Here is a 22707-nt window from a genome sequence, read left to right on the forward strand (position 1 = left end):
TTACACAAATTCCTAAGTGCTTTCGCGTTTGAGATTATTGATCAGTGCAGGCTTCCGTAGTCATCGCAGTGGAAGAATGGCCGGCTGGATGTGGCTGCGTTGTGTTTTAGGGCCTCATCTGCACAGAATTCACCGTTCTCCGGACCAGTCTCAGCTTGAAGGCAGGGCGGCGAGGAGGGTAGGAATATATACAGTTCTTACATCTGTTTGAGAACAGCCGACTGCTAAAACTGAGCGGAATTTAATCTCTTATCATCGATGTAGCTCCGGCTGCGGCCCGGAAGTGTCAGGTGTTTTGTTATTGAAACCCTGCTGTCACTGCGCTGGTAACAGTTTGTAAATGAATGAAATGACAGGCCCACATCCATATATTTGTTTTTTTTACATGTGAAATTAATGTGTTTTTCACCGTCACAGTAACAGCCAGGCTAACCGTAGCTTCATAAACTGTTTTCCTCAATGACATTAAACTGGTTATGCTAACGTTAGCCGGGAAAGGAGTTAAAGGAAACCTTGCCAAACCGAGAAAAGTAAAGCTATAAGCTAAACAGAAAATGAGAATATGACTAAAAATATAACTACAACAGAGTAAATTGTAATACTTTATTTATCTGAAATCGCCTCGTGTCCCTACAGCAGTGCTACTAACCGACTTTAACGTTATCTATCCGGAAAGCATCCGTCAGCAGCAGTACTCATGGCAAGATTAGATTAACGTTTTATTTATCTGTTAGCAGGGATGGAGCTACCAACCTAGAGGTCTGGAAAAACACACCGACAGCATCCTCGGTTGGGTCAGTATGGCTGCATGATTGATCATTTGGACAGTAATGAAAAGTTCTGTTAAAGGATAGGTTCACATTTTTTCCCAATTCTGTTTTCCTCGTTGTAATCATTCCTCCTGTTCATACATGGCTTTTTAAAAATCCCCATCAAATGCACTGTAAGTGATGGAGGGCCAAAATCCATAGTGTGTCCACACAGACATTTTTTTTGTAAAAATGCATTTAAAAGTTTATCTGAAGCTTATATGAGGCTTCATCAGTCTGAGGTAGTCATATCAAGGGGATATCTGCCATATTTACAGTCTTTTTAGTATTAAATTCCCTCTTTGTGTTTCCTCAGACAATGTTTCCCTGTTGAGCCACTGGTGGAAGTATAGTAACAAAAAGAGGGACTTTGACACTAAAAACACTGTAACGTTGAAATATATCTATTTGATTTGACTCATTTGGATTGAAGCTTCATATTAGCCTCAGATAAACTTTAAAATACATTTTTGCACAGAAGGAGGATTTTGCCCCCCATCACTTATATTGTAAATGCATTATGAAGGGATCTTCTAATGGTCAGTATGACTCAGAGGAATGATTATGGCAAGAAAAACCTGTTAGACAGACTTGAAAAATTGTCTTTGAAGTAATGCACGTGTGTTCTCTCCCTCCAGGCTTCAGCACTGTGGTCTCTGTCCTACTACAGTTCTCCTCTTCTGCTCTGCTATCTGTACAGAAAAGGTAGGGTGTTTGAGATGTATCACTTCTCCATTATTTAATGCAGTTATGACTAGAGCTGAAATCATTTGATTTATGGCTTTATTATCAAGTGACTCATGAAGCACAAATTTCTCTGGTTGCAGCTTCTCTGCTGTGAGGTTTTGTTGCTTTTCTCTATATCATATTTTTGTAATATCTTTGGGAATTGGACTGTTGGTATAACATAAAAGATAAATGTAACATCACCTTGAGCTCTGGGAAACTGTGATAGACATTTTTCACTGTTTACTGATATTTAATAAGTCAAAACGCAGGGGTTATGTGGATGTTTTTGTCACTGTCGGTTTGTGTATTTTTAGGCTACATCTGCAGCAGTAAGTTGGTTCCAGTGAGTCAGTATGTGGGAACTGTGCTGGTGTGTCTTCTAGGAGTGGCCTGTCTCAGAGGTGAGGTTACTGATTTCAACTAACTGGCAGGCTTAAACCAATTCAGTTCATTCATCTTTAGATATCAAAACATATGCTGCATGCCAATAAGATCCCATTAACATTGAGCCAGTTGCACAAGGTCTACAGCCAGTAAGCATACTAAACACACCCTTGAGGCCTTGCAGCAAAATGTTTTTTGTGTCTCATGTGCGCTTCACTTAGGCCTTTCTCTGTCTTTACATTCCTTTACCTCCCTGTTTGTTTTACTCCACCAGGGTGGGGGAGATGGAAGAACACTGACTATCTTCAGTTCATCACTATTCTCGAAGAAACAAAGAAGAATCACTCACCAGCAAACAAGGTGAGATCATGACAACTTCAGGCAAGCACTGCGTGACAGGGTTTGCTATTTGTATTGGTACTGCAATGTCTGGGGAATAAGGAGACAAATTAATAATTACATATTGGAAAGTATCTAACCAAATGGATCAGAACTTCATCAAGGGAAGACATCTTTTTGTTTTGTTTTCTGCTTTCCATGTAGAAAAAACTGAGGTGCTATGACTTTGACTTCTCTTACTGGCCTGCTGATTTCAGCTGGACAGAAGTCAGCAATCTGTAAGTTCTTATTGTCATATTTTATTGCCATTTGAAATGCATGTGTTCAAAGGACTTAATTATAAATACGTGAGATCAAACACTGTGAAGTACTTTGGACAAATGCATCCACTAAATGTCAAATGTTTTGTGGCTTATCTATTCCATTGTAAGCTTTTAATTGTGTTCGTGACAGGAAAAAATCCAAGGGTGGTGTTTCTCTGCTGAAGCCAGAGCCCAGACTAAGAGGAGCAGCTGACAGTGTCCTCCACTCTGTGCGCACTCTGCCATGCCACGTCGTCAGGTAAATACACTTAATGCGGCACGATCCAGAATGCAGGCTCTGCATGACTGCGGGACGACACTGCAGATTTGTTTTTAGTACTACAGTAACAGGATAGATTCAGACTGTTGTATTTTCCCAAATGTACCATGTGATCATCATATCTCTCTTTCTTCCTCTCCAGTTTTCTTATTGCTCACTCATTTGGGAGGAGGATGCTGTACCCTGGTTCTGTGGGTCTACTGCAGAAAGCCATGAGGCCCATGCTCCAACAAGGCCAGGCTAGGCTTATAGAAGAGGTTAAAAACACAACACAGACTCTCTATAAACACCTATATTCATCTTAATAAAGACTGATCATCCTGAGTCACTTTTCCCTTCATTTTTGTCACAGTTTGACGGTCAGAGGAACAAGCTAGTGGCCTGTGATGGTAATGAGATCGACACCATGTTTGTGGATCGAAGGAGAGACGGGGGACCGAATGGCCAGACTCTGGTAAATGTCTGCAATGATTTGTTGTTTTTGTGCCTTGGGCTTTTTTTCCAGGGTCCAATAAAAAGCCTGTCACACCATTCACATTATCAGTGGCTCAGGAAATGTATGAATTCTGCCACAGGTCATCTGCTGTGAGGGGAACGCAGGCTTCTATGAGGTGGGATGCGTGAACACACCACTGGAGGGTAAGAAATACCCTACTTCACAAGTGTCAAAAAAAGATTAAATTCCATTTAATGTTTTGTGGAGAAGCACAGCATCAACATAGTCTGAAATGGGCATATCTCTGTTAAATCTTGCGTTGATGTGTGCTGTAGGTGGATACTCTGTACTGGGCTGGAACCACCCAGGCTTTGGAGGCAGTACGGTAAGCAGATTTTATACAACACCAGTAGCCAGTGTACAATGTATGCCTGTTCTTTATATAGTCCCAACAAACAGTGCAGTGGAAAACAATGGCATGTTGAAATTCTAGTTTCAGTTTGGCAGTAATAGATAAGAGGGCCAAGTACACTCCCATGATTTATAATATGTGGGGTAGAATGAAAGATTTTAAATCTGTTAACTCTTTAGTAGTGCATGGTTTTGTGTTCAGGGTTGAGTGTTACCGTTCTGCTTAATAATACATGAATTTTTTTTTTAACTTGTATTTTTTTACAGGGAGTGCCATTTCCCCAGAATGAGGCCAACGCCATGGATGTAGTAATCCAGTATGCAATACACAAACTGGGCTTCCAGCTCAGTGACATTGTTGTATATGCCTGGTCCATAGGAGGATTCACAGGTACACGAAGACAAGAACAATTCATGATAATCACTTTTTTATGCTATAATTGTGAATCATGTTATTTTGCTCTTTCTGGCCTTGAATTTCCCTCTTTCTCCCCATTTTTTCTTTTTTTTAGCCAGTTGGGCAGTGATGTCATACCCAGAGATCCGATCATTGGTGCTGGATGCCTCCTTCGATGACCTCCTGCCTCTGGCCCTCAAGGTCATGCCCGACAGCTGGAGTGAGTCCTTAGGGGTTAAAGGTCATAAGCTCATTTCTGTAGTCTGTAGTGTTGTTACAGCAGCTGAAGTATCTTTGTTTTCTCTCAGGACCGTTGGTGCAGCACACAGTCAGGCAGTACATGAACCTCAACAATGCAGACCAGCTTCTCAAGTGAGTGGGACACTCTATTTAGAGTGACATGAATCATGAAAGTCAAAGTCTGCATCATTACGCAATATATTGGCATGTGATTGTGAAACTAGATTTTTTCTTTGGCACAGAGTGATGTTCTTTGGCGCAGAATGATGTTCTTTGGCATAGAGTGATGTGATGTATGTTCTTTGGCTCAGAGTGATGTGGCTGACGATTAACATAACTCCCCCTCCTCCTGCAGATACCAGGGACCAGTCCTGCTGATCAGGAGAACCAGAGATGAGATCATTACCACAACGTGAGTTTGAAAATATCTCAATATATAATATAACAGGTTTGCTTTCCATGAGATTTACACATACGTAATGTAAGCAAGAAACATTGAGGTTGAAATAGGATGTTGGATCGGGGAATAACGATGGCTTCAGTTAAAATGTGAGCAATAGAAAAAACATTGACCACTGGAGCACAATAGTTGTGTTTTTTTTTGTTTTTTTTCTTTTGAAGGAAAACATTTTCCACCGTCTCAAAGGGCCGATTTTTTTCGTATCATTGATTGGAACATTTAGGTGCACCCATCGATATGTTATGAAGTTTAGGGCTGTAGTCTGCTGGTCGACTGGTCGATTAGTTGGTCGATATGCATCAACAGCGAGTAATCCATTATTTCCTGCGGTGGGAGGGACAGACTAACAAATTACCTGTGAAAACGGGGGTGTATTCAAAACACCCCCGTTGTTTTCACAACTTTGAACTCGCCCAACCTAATGGAGACTGCTGGGTCTAACTGTACTCAACGTTTACTGAACGTACTGAACGTTTACTGAATCTGTGTTTCTCCATAATGATAACAACGAGAACCCCTGCCAGGCCAAAAAAAATATTTTTTAATATTTGATATCCGAATGAAAAAGGGGGTTAGCTCCACAGTTAGCAACAATGGGTTAGCCTAACCTGAAGACACAAAACAGAGAAATACAGAACAGAGAAATGTGTGGCTGCCGAGTTTACTGTGCACTCTGTCCCGTTAAAAATCAGTGTTTCTCTGACAATGTACAGCGACCACCGGACGTCCGGTAGGGCTGTTAGCTGAGCTGCTGCCAACACTTGTTCGGTTTATTTCTCTTATAACTTAAGATCCAGGCGTTCAGCCGGTTTCCCCCTGGAGCCGAATTATCTGCAGAGGTCTCCTCTCCAAAAACAAACATACACGCAGATTAAAATTGTTAAAATACTAATTAAAGCTGTTTTACCTAAAAAAAAAAAAAAAAAAAAATCAATATTTCTCTGACGATGTTTGGTGACCACCGGACTTCCTGGAGGGGCTGTTAGCTGAGCTGCTGCAAACGTTTGTCCAGTTTATTTCTCTGATAACTTAAGATCCAGACGTCCAATGATGAAATCCTTCTTCCGGATAAAAGATATAGTTAAAAGCGACCTAAATTTATCATGAAAATGTGGCTTAAAACTGAATAAAAGTCAATTTATATCCATTTCTGTGGAACAACCACAACGCCGATGTATTATCTTGTATGTGTGTAAGTTACTCTTTGGTAGACGCCATTGTAGCGGACAAACACAGCGCCGCTGTATGCATCTTGTGCGTGTTTACTCTTTGGTAGAGGAGGTATGACGCCATTGACAGGCGACCAAATGAAACGGTCCGTTACTTTGATTAAATTACAGATTTCTCTGGGTTTGAAAATTGTTGGAAACATTTGAGATAATCTAAGTACACAATTCAACAAAATATATAACATAGGTCTAGTTGTTTTTAGACATTTTAATGTGGAATAATTACATATTATACCTTTAAATCATCCACTGTTTACAACGCAGTAATTGTCAGTAAGTTTGTAAAGCACTTTGTAACATTGGTCATGAAAAGTGCTTTACATCCAAATACACAAACATTACATATTCACTACTGACAGCACATGATATTAAGTTGTCCACTGTATCACAGGGGTCCAGAAGACATCATGTCCAACAGAGGCAATGACCTCCTGCTCAAACTGCTACAGTTCAGGTTGGTCTCATCACTCTCAAGACATTCAATGTCATAATTCTCACTTCATCATCTACTTGAGTGACACATGCATGTGTGATGATGTCTTTTTTCCTGCCCAGGTACCCCAAAATAATGACAGACGAGGGGATCAGAGTTGTCAGACAATGGCTGGGAGCCTCCAATTATATGGAGGAAGGTCAGTATGTCACAATATCATTAAACTGTGTGGTACACTTTAAACTTCCTTTTAAACTAAGCTTAAATAGTGTATAAGTTTACTTAAATTGCAATTAAAGTTGGTGTTATGAAAGCCATATGTAATACCAGCTCACTCTTGCTCTGCAGCATCCGTGTACAGCGGCTACGAGGTGGACGATGACTGGTGTGTGTCTGTGCTGCAGTCGTATCAGGCAGACAGAGACGTTTTGTTTCCATGGAGTGTTGGTAAGCCCCGGCTCTTTTAAAATATATAAGCAAATAAACTGCAGACAGCAGTCCCCTCATACATGCATCCGTCACCTCATGGTGATTGTAAATACTGTGACACACTCTTTGTTACTAGGTGAGGATATGACTCTTGAGGGAAGACGGCAGCTGGCTCTTTTCTTGGTAAGAAAATAATGTATTATTACCCATGCATTCAATCTCATTGTGTACAGTTGTTTCTCTTGGTTTAAAGGGCAGCCGCCTATTTTGTCTGTTGTCCTTATCTCATCTCTAAGTCAGGCTTTTTCTTATTCTGTTTCAGCTATTTTCATATAACAAAGTTTAATTTCCTTTTTCTCCAATTAGCATCATTTTCTTGTTTAAGATTGGCTTACCTTCCTCTTTTCTCGCAATCCAAAAAAAAAAAAAAAAACCCCAACATCACAGCTATTCAGACATCATTAGCACTGAGGAACACTTTTCTGGTCGCCATAGTAACCAGCTCACCTGTGCTCTCAGGTTGACTGGTGTAATATATTTCACCACGCTCAGCTTATTGAAGTCATTTAACATCAAACAAGAGGAGTGCCATCAATTACAGCTAATGCTATGCTTTCCCTCCCCTGGTAATGCCTTCTGAATTAGGCTTTATTCACCTCCCGTGTAAACCCTTAAGAGATGGGAGATTGGGAGGCACTGAGCCAGAAAGACGGAATCTAATATAATCAAGTTCTCCTCTTTTTGTTCATTGCCCTCCCTGCCGTCTTTTCTCTCTCTCCAAGGCACGGAAGTACATGCGAAACTTTGAAACAACACACTGCACGCCTCTCCCCGCCTCTGAGTTCCAGTCACCCTGGAGACTGTAAGGGAGGAGGAGGAGGAGGGATAGATGGATGAGAGGAAAATGAGCAGCAGAGGATTTGGGTGGCCTGTGGTCAGAGCGTGTTCCTGGCATGGTGTGAATGTATTACTGTGATTTTGTTCGATTTTTTTTTTTTTTTTTTTTTTTTAAGACAGATGTGTTTTCATGTATAGCGTTGCTGTGGTGGCATCTGGAAAGATATGGTCTATTATTGGCCCCCGCAGCCAGAAACCTGTAAAAAAAAGAATATAGTACATCTACATTTTTAGGTTAGAGCACAGTCATACTTTTCAATGTTTTTTTTTTTTTTTTTTTTTTTAAAGTAAAAAGGATGCATTTAAGTAAATGCACAAGCCATCTCTCATTCCTTCCATTGTTCCCTTTTTGGTTGTATTTGTAAAGATACAACTGTGGGTATGAAGATATCGCTATAGTTAAAATAACACAAGAGTTTTGATGGTGACAGGTCGGACAAATTTTAATCTTTAAAAATGCAGCCAAAGTGTTTAAGCTTTTCATTTTCTTTTTCCCCCCTTTTCCATGGGCACTGTCTTTATGAACGAAGCGTGTATCCTAAAATTATGCTCTTAAATGTTCTATTAAATATGCTGAATAAAATGTTTGACATAAGGGACTTCACTCTTTTGTGTACTTAATACTATACAAGTGTTGAACAAATTGCACAGGAGACATCGGTGAATAGATTGCCTCAGAACACAATTGTTTGTCATAAGAGTTTTATTCAGTTCCTTCTACACTTCAATCAACTTGGAAAATGAATATGAAAATGAATATACTGACATGAAAAAAATGGAAATAAATCCTGATTTACATAATGCTAAAGGGGAAAAGTTACATCATTTTCCTGAAGTTGTCCGTGGCTTCTTTTACTTTCTCAAGTTCAGTCTGGCTCTGTCGTAGCTGTGGAGAAAAAGGAAGTAATTATTTATCGGGAATTCACAAGTCTTCACCTGAAGAAATCCTGCGAGTCAATTTCTATTTCCCACCTTCTCAGCATCCTGCTCCTGCACCTTCGCTGGCACCTTCTCCTTGTAGTCATTCTTTGCCATCTTCTCTCTCAGTTTCTGCATCTGTTTCTCCAAGTCACCTTTCTTTGTCATCAGTTTCGCCACCTCCTTCTCCACGTCAATGAGACCCTTTGGGGGAAAAAAAAAAAAGGTAAAGTGAAGACAAGGATGACAGTTGCAAATTATGATCTTGCCGTTTCAGGTCGCTAAAGGAGAAACAGGGAATTGAAGTGGAGCAGACATAGTTTATGTGTTATTCATAGTAGCTTTGATTACAAAGCATGTGAGGTGTATTCAGGCTATTCGAGCAATGATTAAGTAAATTTACTCAAGTAGAAATTTAGGGCACTGAATATCTCAGTGTTTTGCTACTTTACACTTTAACTCCACTACATTTATTTGACAGCTTTAATTAATTTGCTGATTCACATTTTACATAGAAAACATGTTCAGTTTATAGAATTTGAAGGGAGACTAAACTGCCTAACAGCATATAAAGTATTTAATATTAGCTTCACCTCCCCACGAAAAAGCGTTTTTACACACTAATTCAACAATAATATTCCACTCTAAAAGGAGCCAATCTGCATAATGAAGTGCATTTTGCTGTTAATACATGAAAGGTCCATATTTTTTTCCCCAAGTCTTAAAACATTAGTCAGGTGCCCATATGAACATTGAAATGTTCTTGGTTGCTGTAATCATTCCTCCTGTTCATACTGGCTCTAAAGAGATTCCTTCTTAAAGCAATTTCAGTGTAAGAGACGGTTGATAATCCAGTCACGATTCTGTGCAAAGATACATTCCAAAGTTAAGGAAGTTAATATGTGGCTTATGTGGTCTGAGTTAATCATATCAGATGGGTATCTTTTATGGTTACAGTCATTATAGTGCAAAATTCCCTTTTTGTGTTACTATCCCACCACCGTAGCTCATTACAGAAACACTGTCTGGACACACAAAGAGTGGATTTGGTACTCAAAAGCCAAACTTAGAAGAAGAAGATACACACTTAATATGTCTGACTCAGACTGCTGAAGCTTCATATTAACTTTAGATAAACATGGAAAATATTTTTGCACAGAACAAAGATGATGGATTTTGTCGCATTAGGGATGGATCTCCTAATGGCCAGAGTGGACAGGAGGAATGATTATAGTAAGCAAAAACAGTTTCAATGTACATACAGGAACCTGACTATTGTATTAAGAAATACTTTTTGATTTTGAATGTAGGACCTTTTCATCCAGAGTATTTTTACATTACAGTATTGCTACTTCTACCACTGCTATTCAGGTAGTCATGTTACTTGTCAAAACAGAACTGGTGAATTTAACTGATTTGCAACTGAAGCAAAAGGGTATATGATGAATATTGCCCCATCTAGGAAGCTAAAATAAACCAGGACAAGTGTGTGTACAAACATATGAAGTTAGGAGAGGGATTGTGGGAATTAAACTAAATTGGGCAGATTACCGGTGCTCACCTTGAGCATGAGGTTGATAGTGCATCTGTCAGAGGCGATGGCCACAGCACAGCCTTCTGGGACAGGCTGATTGGCAATCAGAGGGATGATTGCCTGGGAGTAGGACAAGGTCTGAATCTGCAAACTGTATTTCTCCACCAGGGACACAGTTGCAGAGTCTATGCACTGGAGGTAGCCTGGGAGAGAAATTGATGTACAAAAGGTTAAGCATCAGGAGAATAAGTTATTGACAAGATGCACTCAGGATCCAATACAGACTGTGGTTGATATGGTGTGTTAGTGTGAAAAGAGGATATTCAGGAAAATTCCAGTATTTGTCAACCTGGCTGTTCTTCTCATATTTTTGTCCATTATATTCAAGGCAAGGAGGATGAGCCTCCTACACCATTTCCAAAATCTCTAGAACAAAAGGTGGTGAGCTTTCATAAACAATATTCATAATGTACAAAAATATGAGAACAACACCCTGGTGGATGACTACTTGAATTTCCCCTTTAAAAAAAAAACACAATCCAGGACCTGGTTTGGGTCAGGCCCAAATTACATACAGTCTCTGAGTATGGTCTTGGGCCTGTATGTCAATATGTGTAATACCTGAGTGGACTCACTATAAACTCTTTTTTTTTTTTTTTTAAAGATATATGTTTTGGGGCATTTTTGCCTTTAATGGAGAGCTGATAGTGGAGAGGCAGACAGGAAGCTAGGGGGAGAGAGAGGGGTATGACATGCAACGAGGGTCCCAAGCCAGAGCCTTGTGGTTATGTGGCATGTGCTGTAACCATTCAGCTACCAGGGCGCTCTGCTATCAACTCTAATTATGTGGTGCATCATAATCACAGCAGGAGAAAATGTGTTTTTGAGGCAGTGGCAATGCAGTGGAAAAATGAAGACATTATTTGGTGGTGCATCATACTGCTGTAGTGTTTGTGTTTTCTCTGTTTGGGTCTCTTCAGGTCGACCAAATTCTGGATCGGCTCTAATTATCCTATTTCAGAAACTGTCCTTTCACCTTGAGCTCTTTACAGGGTCCAAGCAGGGAAGCTACTAGAACCCTATTGCATCTGTTAGGATTATTCTTCGGCCTTAAAAGTATCTGGGTCTCTGTAACAGCTACAGTTCCCAAACTTGGCAGATAGGTTGGAAATCTCACCCACTATACTCACTATAATAATGAACCTTACTTTTTGTCCTCTAACTTTTGAACCGTAAGTCTCACAAACAAATTTTTTTTTTTTCGGATCCTGTGAGTCCAGACAAATCTATCCATATAAGCCCCACCTATTTGTGTAGATAGATTTTCCGCCATTTTGACTTTTGTCCAAATCTGTTTTTTCGCGACTCCTCCCACAAATTTTGAGCAATCAGCATCAAATTTGGTGCACACCATATCAGACAGATAAAAGTACTTTTTCAGATTTTTGATATTCCATACTGTTTTGAAATTACACATTTTTAAACCTGTGTCTTTAAATTCAATTTTACATAAATGCTCATAAATCAAAATTGGCTTAAGCTATTGTAACCAAACTTGGTCCACATGTTTGAATGCTAGGCCTGAGCTTCGCTGCGCAGTCCTGGGATATTCTGTCACTAGGAGGTGCCACAAATAAGAAAAGTTTATCTCATAATCAGCCACACAAATTCGTACGAAATTCAATTTGCACAATCTAGATTCATGACTCAGTCGATGCTTAAAATTTGGTAATGACTTGTTAAAGTGAGTGTGGATTATTAAAACAAATCTAAATTTCTGGACATTTCACATTCCAAACTCGAAAACAAAAAATCAAAATAAATCACCCGTATGTCCTACAGAGCTGAACATTTTTCTGCACATCCACTGAATTGTGACAAAAGTTTGCCTCACAACCGATGGTCAATTCAGACGTCTATCACTCTGTATTTTTCAAATAATGCAAAATCAATTAACATCTATTATCTGCACAAGTCTTGATTCATATGCTACCAAAATTGAAACAGACATTCTCTAGATGGTAGATATCAAGTGTTTCAAATGGTGTTCAGATCGGTCAAACATCGAGCCCACAGTGATATTTAATATCTAGCTGGAATTTGTACTGTATGCACAACGTTTTCTATTTCATCAAATTATTAAACAAATTTCACCAATATATTTGACAATACACCCGACACCAGCAGAATGGTGTGTGTTTGTTTTCTGAATTTTCTCACCAACATTTTGACTGTTGTAAGTAGACAAAAATACTCCTGTCTGTCCCCATGTGATGTCATAGCCTCAAGTTGTAAGAAAATGTGTGGAAACCATGTCTTCCCGGTGGCGCAGTCAGTAAGTCACCTTCTCTGGGAATACAAAGGTCCAGGGTTCAAATTCCTGGCTGGCCAATTCAAACTTGCCAAGCATGTGGCAATTTATGCATGTGGCATGTTTTCAAATTCTTCTGAAGGTCATATTAAGTCAAAGACTGACCTTTGTGCTTGGATCCTGTTCATTGCCACTTGCGGCTATATTTTGCAAGTTAATTTATTTGAAAGTTAATTTATTCCAACATTTTGGACCTGTAAAGACTTCTAGATATATTAAATATCACTGGCCTTGAACAAAAATGTATTTCACATTAGTTTGTGTATGTCATCTTACAGTCAGCTCTGGTCTTCGTCAGGTTGTAGTCTGCCCTCAGCGACCGGATCGTCTTGACGACAGTCATTACAAGCTCCATATCGCGGTCGACCTCCTCGCTGTGCCAGCAGAACTGAAACAAATCACATGAAACATATTGCTCACAAAGACAGAAGGAGAACATCACCAAAAAAAGAAACTGCTATGTCTATTATTTCACCCTCTCACACAATGTGAAACTGTGTCCTATTATAAAAACTTCTGCATCAGTTCTCGCCTGCTGAGTCATCTGCACATCAGTGAGATTTTAAACAATATTTTCCCCTTTCTTTATCTCACCTCTTCAGTGTCAGGGTAGGATGTGACACAGAGACTCGGGGGATCAGTCTGAGGTCGTCGCCGTGGTAACCTCTGGTAGAGTTCCTCAGAGACGAAGGGCATCATGGGAGACAGAAGGCGCAGACCGACCTCCAGACAGGTGTAAAGGGTCTGTCTGCACACCAGTGCTTGTCTCTGGCTGGCACTGTCTTCCTCTGCTTTGCTGAACACTGGTTTCACACTTTCCTGGAGAGGTGGAGAAAAGAGATGAGAGAAATCAGTGGAATGTGGTTTGGTCCACATAAAGTCAACATCAAGAGATCAAGAGACTGAAAAAAACCTTTACATGCCCTTACATAATGTCTTTAAGATGCTCAGTGGTCAAAAACTTTCTTACCAGGTAGACATCACAGAGCTCATAGAGCCAGAAGTTGTAGATGGCAGTTGTGATGGCTGGAAAGTCGTACGCCTTGAAGCCAGTGTCACAGAGACCAACAGCAGCACTCAGCCTGGACAGAATCCACCTGTCTGATACGCTCTCCTCTCCACACAACTGAGAGGATCGAATGATGTGTAAAGAAAAAAACATTTTTCAGTAAACACAACTCCTGTGCTGAATATCTTCTCCCAGATGTCAGTGCGTGCAAGGTTATGAATACAATGCAGGATTATTTTGAAAGACAGCAAACAGGAAAAGTAAACCCCCAGACAAAAAAAACTGCTTTACTTGGTCAGAGTATGGTACGCATATCACTGAATGAATATAAATATGGAAAAATCTTTTATTATGCTCCCTTTTCTGTCTCTTATCCTTTCCTTAGTCTCACCTGGGCTTTCTCTGATGGTACAAAGTTGTCTCCCAGTGTCTTCATGGCAAACTTCACAGCGTTCCACAGCTTGTTGCAGAAGTGGCGGTAACCCAGAATACGGTTGACATCCAGGTTGATATCCCTGCCTGGGAGGCACACACAAACTCACAGGAATGAAAATGTCTGTATAAATTAAAACACTTCTTAAATATTTAACATATCACATTGCTTTTTGAGTTTTAAATGATTGGCCTTGTATTGACAGCACTGTCAATGCCTTTTTACATCATTTAGACATATTTTAGGAAGTCAGGGTTGAGATGCAGCCTCAACAAGGCCGTTGGCCAATAGAGGCCTTGCAGGGGAGAAAGGAAGAAAAACATAGAAGACAAATGAGTTCACCTTGGCTCGTGTAGGCGCACAGGGCGAATCGTAGAGCATCTGTGCCGCATTCTGGGATGCCATTTGGATAGTCTGACTTCTGGCCCTGCTTTGCCTTCTCCACCTCCAGTGGATCCAAGTTACTGTCCATCAATTGGGCATGAAGACCCTAGAGGGACAGGGGATAAGGAGGGATGTCATCACTGGATGTCACCACTGGAAAAAAAAAAAGTGTTCATATGCGTTTTCCTGTCTGATCTTGAGAATTAGGACTCTCTCTCTGCCCCTCTTTATGCCTAAATTGGACAGGCAGGCAAGGACCTTTGAGGAAGCTTTTTTAGGTTAAAGTGCAGTTTACTACAAGTACTTCAGTGCCCTCTAGAGGACAGGTCTGCTTCAACTGAATGAGCAGTTTCCTCCCAGCTGGAGAAGAGATTGATGGCCTCAATAAAAGCTTGTTGGAAGCAGAAAAAGGTGCTTAATAAAGCTTACATAAGAATATGGGCCTCAGGGGAGCAATGAGCACGTGGTGACCATGTAAAAGACGAGCCAAATGGGAGAAAGTAAAGATTGTCTGTGTGTGTGTGTGTGTGTGTGTGTGTATCAGAACATGCATCAAAGCGTGATTAGGATTTACCTCTAGGGAGATCCCTGTAATGACATCCAGAGGGTCAATGACGTTGCCTAAAGATTTGCTCATCTTCCTGCCATGGGCGTCCCTAACCACTGCATGCAGATAAACCTGTGAATAGAAAAATCATCATTACTTAATCACATCCAGCTAATAACACTAATATGATTTCCTGTTGTGTTATATTGTTGTCTTGGCCGTTGTGATCGGTCTCACCTCTTTGAAGGGCAGCTTGCCAGTCAGTTTGAGGCCCATCATCACCATACGAGCAACCCAGAAGAACAGGATGTCATGACCCGTCTCCAGCAAGGTGCCAGGGTAGAACACATTCAGGTCTTGGGTCTAAAAAGAGACCACAAACACAAACATTAATGATGGAAATTCATAGACACATTGAGGAAGGTGAACCTATTTAATATATTCATGATAGCAGAATGTGTATGAAGAATTTTGGAGGTAGCATTTAGAGTTTATACGCTCTTCTTATCATATGATTTGCAGTTTTTACTGCAGTGTTTCTACTGCAGCTGATATTCATAATATCTTAAGAAAAAAAAAGGTGGCATTTATGTCAGTAGAAAGTGGGTTGACCTCGGTCTTTTACCTCATTTGGCCATCCGAAGATGGAGAATGGGAAAATGCCAGACGAGAACCAAGTGTCCAGAACATCCTCATCTGAAACACAGGAACAAAAGTTATCTAATCTGTGTGAATATGGAGTAAAATTAATTCAATTAGGTGAATCTGTGTAGTGGCATAACATGAACTGATTAGATAACCTTTAAAAATGATTGTGGTAATGAGACTGCTAAATTAAAAACTATTTAATCTTACCCTGTCTAAGGGTGATTTTGTCAGCAGACACATTGAAGCGTTTTGCTGCCTTCTCTCTGGCCTCTTCCTCCGATCTCCCACTCACCCAGTAATGACCATCCATATCCTGAGGGATGAAAAACAAAAACAGAGGAAATAAATGAAGGAGACAGACAAAGAAAAGCACAATAACTATGCAAATAGCTTTTATCTGTCATCTGAAAGCCTCCAGACTTGGACAATAGCGACTGGTGTCCTCTTACCTCGCCTTGTTTCACAGAAGGATCATTGACTGTGATGAAGTACGCAGGGATGCGGTGACCCCACCACAGCTGCCGAGAGATACACCAGTCCCTGAGAGGAAGACGGATTAATACAATCTGAAACAATAGTCACTACACACTTGATTGATCATAATAATATATTGTCTAGAGCTAAAGTGAATAATCTTGGTTATAGAGTGAATAAACTCGATTATTCAATTAACAGAAAATTAAATCATCAACTATTTTGATAATCTTTTGATGATCAATTACTAATTTATGTAGTTTTTCAAGCAAATATACCAAACATTCTCTGGTTCAAGCTTTGTGATTATGAGGATTTGCTGCTTTTCTTCAGACTATTGATCAGACAAAACAAGCATTTTGAAGACATCACCTTGGGTCCTGAGAAACTGTGATGGATATTTTTCACTATTTTCTGACATTTTATAAACTAAAACAGTAGGGCTGCGACTAACGATTATTTTCATTATTGATTAATCTTCAATTCATTGCTTCCTCCATTAAAATGTGAGAAAATATTGAAAATGCTGTTATAATTTGAGAGTCAAAGTTTACATTTTAAGTTTAGATATTGAGTTTACTATCATGTATGACAAAGAAAAGCATTAATCATCATCATTTGAGAAGCTAAAAGCAGCAACATTTTTTGACATATTTGCTGAAAAAAAATGACTCAAATGATTAGTTGATTATGAATAGTTACAGATTAATTTTCTGTGGATCAACTGATCAATTGACTAATCATAAAAAATTAATCAATTAATAAATAAAATCGATGAGGAAAATAATCTTTAGATACACTGTGCTTCTGTCAAGATTTCTGCCAGAAGTGCAGATACTGTATGTATCAAAGTCATAGAGTAATCATTGTTACTATCATAAATAAAATTGTTCATGAAATGACCACAACTGCTCAGACCCATTTCAAAACATTCAACAATGTGCATGAAACAAAAGTTAGAGTTAATTACCTTATATTGTCCATCCAGTTGAACCACGTCTTGAGGTGGTGATCAGGGATGATTTTGAGTCGTCCCTCTCTGACGGCGTCAGCGGCCTGCTTGCCCATGTCTGTGCAGTTCACATACCACTGCGGCTTCAGCAGCGGCTCCACAATGTCCTTGGAACGACTGACAGGGCAGACACACAATAGGGCTTAAAAGACGGTCCTGAATAGGATGAACAGATCTCAAATAACCTGTGCTCTACATATGCAGACATGAACTCAACCTCACCTGCAGACTGGAACGACCATAGGGTTGTCTTTGATCTCTTTAAACTGCCCCCTGTCCTTAAGAGCTTGAAGCACTGCCTTCCTGGCCTCAAAACGCTTCATACCCTGGAGGGCCAGAAAGAATAAGTGAAGGATTAAGAAATAAAACTTATTCACCAAGCAAACTAGGAAAAAGGAAACAGACTTTTGGTGTCACAGTGGAAATGCACACACTGCAGAGGGAAGGACGATAATGAGACACTATACCAGGAAGGGAGGAGGAACATTAATGAGCAAGCCATTCTCATCCAAGATGTTGATGAAGGCCAGATTGTGTCTCTCTCCAACCTCGTAGTCATTATGGTCATGAGCTGGGGTGATTTTGACAGCGCCTGGACAGAAAATGGTGCAGAGGGACAAAAGAGAGGGAGAGATGAGGAAAAAAAAAAAGAGAACAGACGTAATGAGGAAAAGTGGCTCGACTTAACGAGTTGTTATGATTACTTATTCTCAGCACACGGCAGGAAGCTTCTCTTTTCCGGTGCCTACCTGTTCCGAAGCTCATATCCACAAAGTCATCGAAGACAATCGGCATCTTGCGGTCACAGAATGGGTGAAGCACCATTTTCCCCTTCAGATGCTGATATCTGGAGTCGGCAGGGTGGACAGCTACAGCCGTGTCTCCCAGCATAGTCTCGATACGAGTTGTGGCCACAATCACTTCCTCGTCTAAAGACCAGAAAGTACAAATGTGAATAAAAGTATTACTAAAGTGGCACAGGGTGTCTTTGTTTAAAAATTCTGTTCTCCATGAGCTCACATACCTGATCCGTCTACCTTGTAAGCGAAAGAGACCAACACTCCAAACTCTACTTTTTCTTTATAACCAGGCACAGGCAACAGAGTTCTGCCGGTGAGCTCTTTCTTATCCACCTGGAACCCAACCAGCAGAGTTAATCAGGAGAGCACAGCGTGTCCAGCATAGCCGTATAACAGGGTTAAAACATTAGGACTGGGTACTGTTTGAAAAAATTGGTTATCGTTGGCTTTAAATACCAAATTTATACTTCTTTCAGCACCTTCATTTTCTGAGTATAATGACATTTTTCTATATAAGAAAAAATATGTTTAAAATTTTAGATTAACGCAAACAGCCATAGAAGAACTAAACCTGGACGCAACAGAAAATGCAATTAGAAAAATAGAATTTAAATCAGGATATATCAGATTAAAGAACAAGTAAATAAGACTCTTAACAACTTTCAATTCTGTAGTTATTCAAAAAGTCTTGGTGCTTGATATCTAGCACGAGTCATCAGTGAGCCACATGTACTTATACTACATACACTGTCAGTGAAAGGCTTTATAACACACAGTTTTAGTATTTTTGGCTAATTCAAACCATAGCACTCACTAAGTAGGAAAAAGTAAGAAAAAAGGTAGACTGAGGTGCACTGTTTGACATTGATCCAAAATACTTGAATACATTGTAACTTGCCTCTATGTCAGAGATGGCAGAGTTCAGTGTGCAGGACCAGTTGACCAGTCTCTTGCTCCTGTAGATCACTCCCTCATCATGCATGCGGATAAAGGCCTCTTGAACTGCATAGGAAAGTTTCTGGACAGAGAAAACAGTATAGACCATGAGAATGAGAAGTGTTTCTTCAGATTCTGTTCAATTTAAATGAGTTAAGAGATTTCAGATGCTTACAGGGTCCATAGTGAAGCAGGCTCTGTCCCAGTCCAGAGAAGAGCCCAGCCTCTTCAGCTGGTGGTAGATGCGGTCACCTTTTCTAAAAAAAAAAAAAAAGGGGCTAAGTTACAACTGTGGCTTTATTTCAGCGTTTCTCCTACTTCAAATCTTTTGCATCTCTTTTTTTCTACCGCTTCCTCCACTCACTCGTTTTTCCATTTCCAGACTTCTTGGATGAAGTTCTCCCTGCCCAGGTCGTGGCGGCTCATGCCCTTCTCTCTCATCAGCTTCTTTTCCACCACCACCTGGGTGGCGATGCCGGCGTGATCACAGCCGGGGTTCCACAGGGTGGTCTCACCTCGCATCCTGTGCCTGGACGGAGCGAGGAAAGCAAATAATTGACATGGCTTCGATACCACAACAAGCCAGAACTTACGAGTCTCGCCGAGTGTATGACTATGAATTTTTAGTATTTTCATTTCAGTCTAAGTGTAATTACCATCTGGTCAGACAATCCTGAATGGCGTTGGTGAGGGCGTGACCCAGGTGAAGTGATCCAGTCACATTAGGTGGAGGGATACACATCATGAAGATGCCACGAGGGTTTTGCTCACTAATACTCTTCCTCTGCAGAGTGCAGTGAAGGAGAGACACATTAATATTTTATTACTGGCTGCACAAACCGATATAAAAAGGATATGTTATTATAGTCCGAGTGGAAGGACTTCCGTACCCCAAACTCAGGCTTGAAGAATCCCTGCTTCTCCCACCATGGATACCAGGCAGCCTCCACATACTGAGGACTGTAGGAGTCAGGAAGTGGACTGATGGTATCTGAGACCAGAGGGAAGAGAGAACATGTTCAGATATGAAGCTACCTGAAGCTAAAAATAAAGCTAAATTAACCTGCTACGAATTGGAAAAGCTGCAATAACTGGAACATCAACAAGTGAAGCAAAACTAATGATGATCCAAACTATGTATGTACCAAACAACAGCTGTTTAAGGACACAGAAATGTGGCCAGAAAAAGTTTGACATTAACATATGGGCTTGAACCTGAGGAAATAACTGAACACTGAATTGAAGCCTATTTTAAAGCACAATTAGTCTAAAAAAAACCACAAGGACTTCAAAGGACATTCCCATTGTATATATTAAATCACATTTTTCACTCAGAAAACAGTCTGCTTGGTAACTAATTAAATCACCTTTTTTCTCTCCAGCAGGAGTAGAGATGTTGTATGTGACCACTCCCAACTCTTTCTTCTCAGGTTTGGCCTTTTTCTACAACAGAAAAAACTAGAATGAAAAATCTTTGCTATCAAGTGATCTGGCCTATAAGGGAAAAGCTATGTTGTTAATATCTGTCCATATTTATGTTTTTAGGTACAACAATGTTTTACAAAGTGTTATTTATAAGAAGTTGCAGATTATCAATACCTCTGCTGGTGGCTGAGTCTTTTTCTTCGCCTCCATTTCCTTCTTCTGTTGGAACTTTTCCAGCTTTTCTCTCTTTTTAGCTTCCTTCTTCAACTGGGCTTCTGTCTTCGGTGGACCTGTAGGAGGAAACAAAAAAGATCTAAATACAGTTTACACGCACACACAAACAAAATATTCATGAGCAGTTAAATGGCATTTCCTCACCATTAGCTGTGGCACCAGCAGAGTCAGCAGCAGGACTGGCATTAGCAGCTTTGGCATTTCCAGCAGCATTTGTCTTCGGTGTAACCGGCACCATCTTCTCACACAGAGTGATCTTCCCAAGCACTTTCAGAAATTGCGGCTGATTAATGCAGGTTGTGAACCACCTGGTAACATTGGTCAAAACCTTCCTGTCTGATGGCTCCAACACCTAAAAATGAAAGAATAACAAAACATGATCAAAATGGGCTGAGCAACTAAGTGGAGAAACCTGTAAGACAACATAGCTTTGCACAACGTACGTACATATTTGAAAGGTAGAAGAACAGCTGTAGCTACAGCCATATCAGCCAGGGTGATGCTCTCTCCCACTAGGAAGGTTCTTGGTTCCAGTGCCTGATCGAGAACTTTAAGCACACGCAACAACTCTGCTCGGGAACTCTGCTGGAGCTGAGGAGTACAAAAAATCATTTGATTAATTTCCCTGCTCCTCATCAGTCAAGAAATGTGTACAAGTAAACTGAAGTGTATTTTGTTTAGGAGTCATATCTCGCTCTGGAACTGAACAATAACATGAGCAGAACAAATAAATGAATAAATGAAAAATGAAACCTCACAAGGGAAGATGACAAATATGTCCAACTAAGTATTTAGATACCCCTCTCACCTTCTTATCCAGTCCTATCATCCCCATCAGTGGGAAGACCACAGCACAGGACACAGGGGTGAGCTCATTGTCTGCAAAGCTGAGCCACTGCCACATCTGACTCTGCTGCTTTGCATCTACACCAGCCTTCTTGCCCTGAACGGCCAGGTACCAGGCCACGGCACTGGCTCCACTCAGGACGGAGTCAGCATCCCCAGCAGCCAGCACGAGGGTCGGTCTGGAGCGGGCATTTAGAGACGCAGGAGGGTCCTCTGTGATGATCCGGGGGCGCAAGGACGGACAAAACTCTGCAGCAATGAGACCCAGAAGGCTCCTGAAGTCATCAGGGTGAGGGGACACATAGAGAGTGGCCATCCCTGGTGGACACACAGAAATCATGTACATTATTAACTTGGGTTGACTTGCGCATTTTATATCATTTTTGCTCTCAGTGAATGGCTTGTCAACAAGTTTGCCATATAGCATGAGCTGTTAATAGTGGTGTGTGTGTGTCTTTGTATGTGTGACAATGTGACAAACTTAGTGACATCACCAGGTTGCTTCTTTGTAAACAATCCCATGCAATTAGGGCAACGATTTTTAGCAGCCTATATTAGCAGCATCTTACACATCTTGGTTCAAAGTTTCAGAAGATGAGCTAGTTGTGTTAGCTGGGTAGCTGTCTGGGTCCTTTTCTGCAAAGCTAAGCTCTGCCACCTGTCAAATGCTGCCTGCCAAACAGGCTAGTTAGCTTTAGCTAAACACCGGTAAACTAAAACCGGAGTTTCTGTGACTGTATGGAGCTTTATGTTTTACACACGAGGGTAGTATTGGTTTTAAAGTCGCTCTAATGTTAGTCTTCAAGAAACACATGACTTTTAACTAAACATTTCCATAAAAGCAGTCCCTACCTTTGAATGAAACAGAAAGAGACGTCAGCTTAAGTTAGCACACACGGCAGGTCCACATGTGCCCTCTCCGACTCTCTGCCGACTGATGCAACGAGAGCCAGCGATACGTTCCGGGGTGGGTTTTTTTTTTCCTAGGACGGCGAAGTCATGACCCGCCCATGGATGTCCTAACCAACCCAACCAACGAAGGCAACGAGCACTAGCCAATCAGAGGCATAGTAGGGCGGGACATGAAGTCACCATCCAGGAATATAAAAAATGACTTCCGGTTTTGATCCGCCGCTTCCGCCTCACAACGGAAGTCTGTCAAATAACTTCATGCAAAGAATAATATAACAATAAACAGTGGTAGAATAACCATATATCTCCTACTTAAAAGAAAGTTTTAATAACATAATGTAAAAATGAAGTTAAAAAGTTAGTTATATAAAAGTACTGAAGTATCATCATCAAAATGAAAGTAAAAGTTCTCATGCAGAATGACTCAGAGTGTTATACTGTTGTAGTGA

At 40.5% G+C, this 22707-nt stretch overlaps 2 protein-coding genes across 4 annotated transcripts; one reads left to right on the top strand and one right to left on the bottom strand.

Annotated features, from left to right (window-relative positions):
- Positions 1-52: 52 nt before the first annotated feature.
- Positions 53-8057, top strand: abhd16a (abhydrolase domain containing 16A, phospholipase). 2 transcript variants are annotated; one of them, XM_042422965.1, is made up of 20 exons: positions 53-178; positions 738-794; positions 1448-1514; positions 1853-1939; positions 2197-2282; positions 2466-2539; positions 2715-2822; positions 2986-3100; positions 3196-3297; positions 3419-3482; positions 3615-3664; positions 3958-4081; positions 4203-4307; positions 4396-4459; positions 4683-4739; positions 6408-6470; positions 6572-6648; positions 6798-6896; positions 7015-7061; positions 7661-8057. In XM_042422965.1, the coding sequence occupies exons 1-20, from the start codon at positions 77-79 to the stop codon at positions 7742-7744; spliced, it is 1632 nt and encodes a 543-aa protein (XP_042278899.1). In that variant the 5' UTR covers positions 53-76; the 3' UTR covers positions 7745-8057. The 2 variants fall into 2 exon arrangements, with proteins under 2 accessions (XP_042278899.1, XP_042278898.1); XM_042422964.1 differs by having other exon boundaries at positions 58-178; positions 735-794.
- On the bottom strand, positions 7890-22305 carry vars1 (valyl-tRNA synthetase 1). 2 transcript variants are annotated; one of them, XM_042422884.1, is made up of 29 exons: positions 22199-22305; positions 21309-21664; positions 20948-21091; positions 20645-20852; positions 20441-20556; positions 20209-20284; positions 19732-19832; positions 19498-19625; positions 19206-19370; positions 19017-19098; positions 18804-18923; positions 18130-18238; positions 17855-18034; positions 17573-17697; positions 17328-17431; positions 17064-17222; positions 16069-16159; positions 15827-15932; positions 15597-15667; positions 15209-15334; positions 14999-15103; positions 14383-14530; positions 13999-14126; positions 13569-13724; positions 13193-13417; positions 12875-12986; positions 10255-10430; positions 8748-8897; positions 7890-8661 (listed from the first exon to the last, which is right to left on the bottom strand). In XM_042422884.1, the coding sequence occupies exons 2-29, from the start codon at positions 21660-21662 to the stop codon at positions 8593-8595; spliced, it is 3834 nt and encodes a 1277-aa protein (XP_042278818.1). In that variant the 5' UTR covers positions 21663-21664; positions 22199-22305; the 3' UTR covers positions 7890-8592. The 2 variants fall into 2 exon arrangements, with proteins under 2 accessions (XP_042278818.1, XP_042278819.1); XM_042422885.1 differs by lacking the exons at positions 20645-20852; positions 20948-21091; positions 21309-21664; positions 22199-22305 and having other exon boundaries at positions 19732-19834; positions 20210-20284; positions 20441-20529.
- Positions 22306-22707: the final 402 nt, after the last annotated feature.

This window comes from Thunnus maccoyii, chromosome 10, assembly GCF_910596095.1.
Source record: "Thunnus maccoyii chromosome 10, fThuMac1.1, whole genome shotgun sequence".
In the NCBI taxonomy this organism is placed as follows: Eukaryota; Metazoa; Chordata; class Actinopteri; order Scombriformes; family Scombridae; genus Thunnus; species Thunnus maccoyii.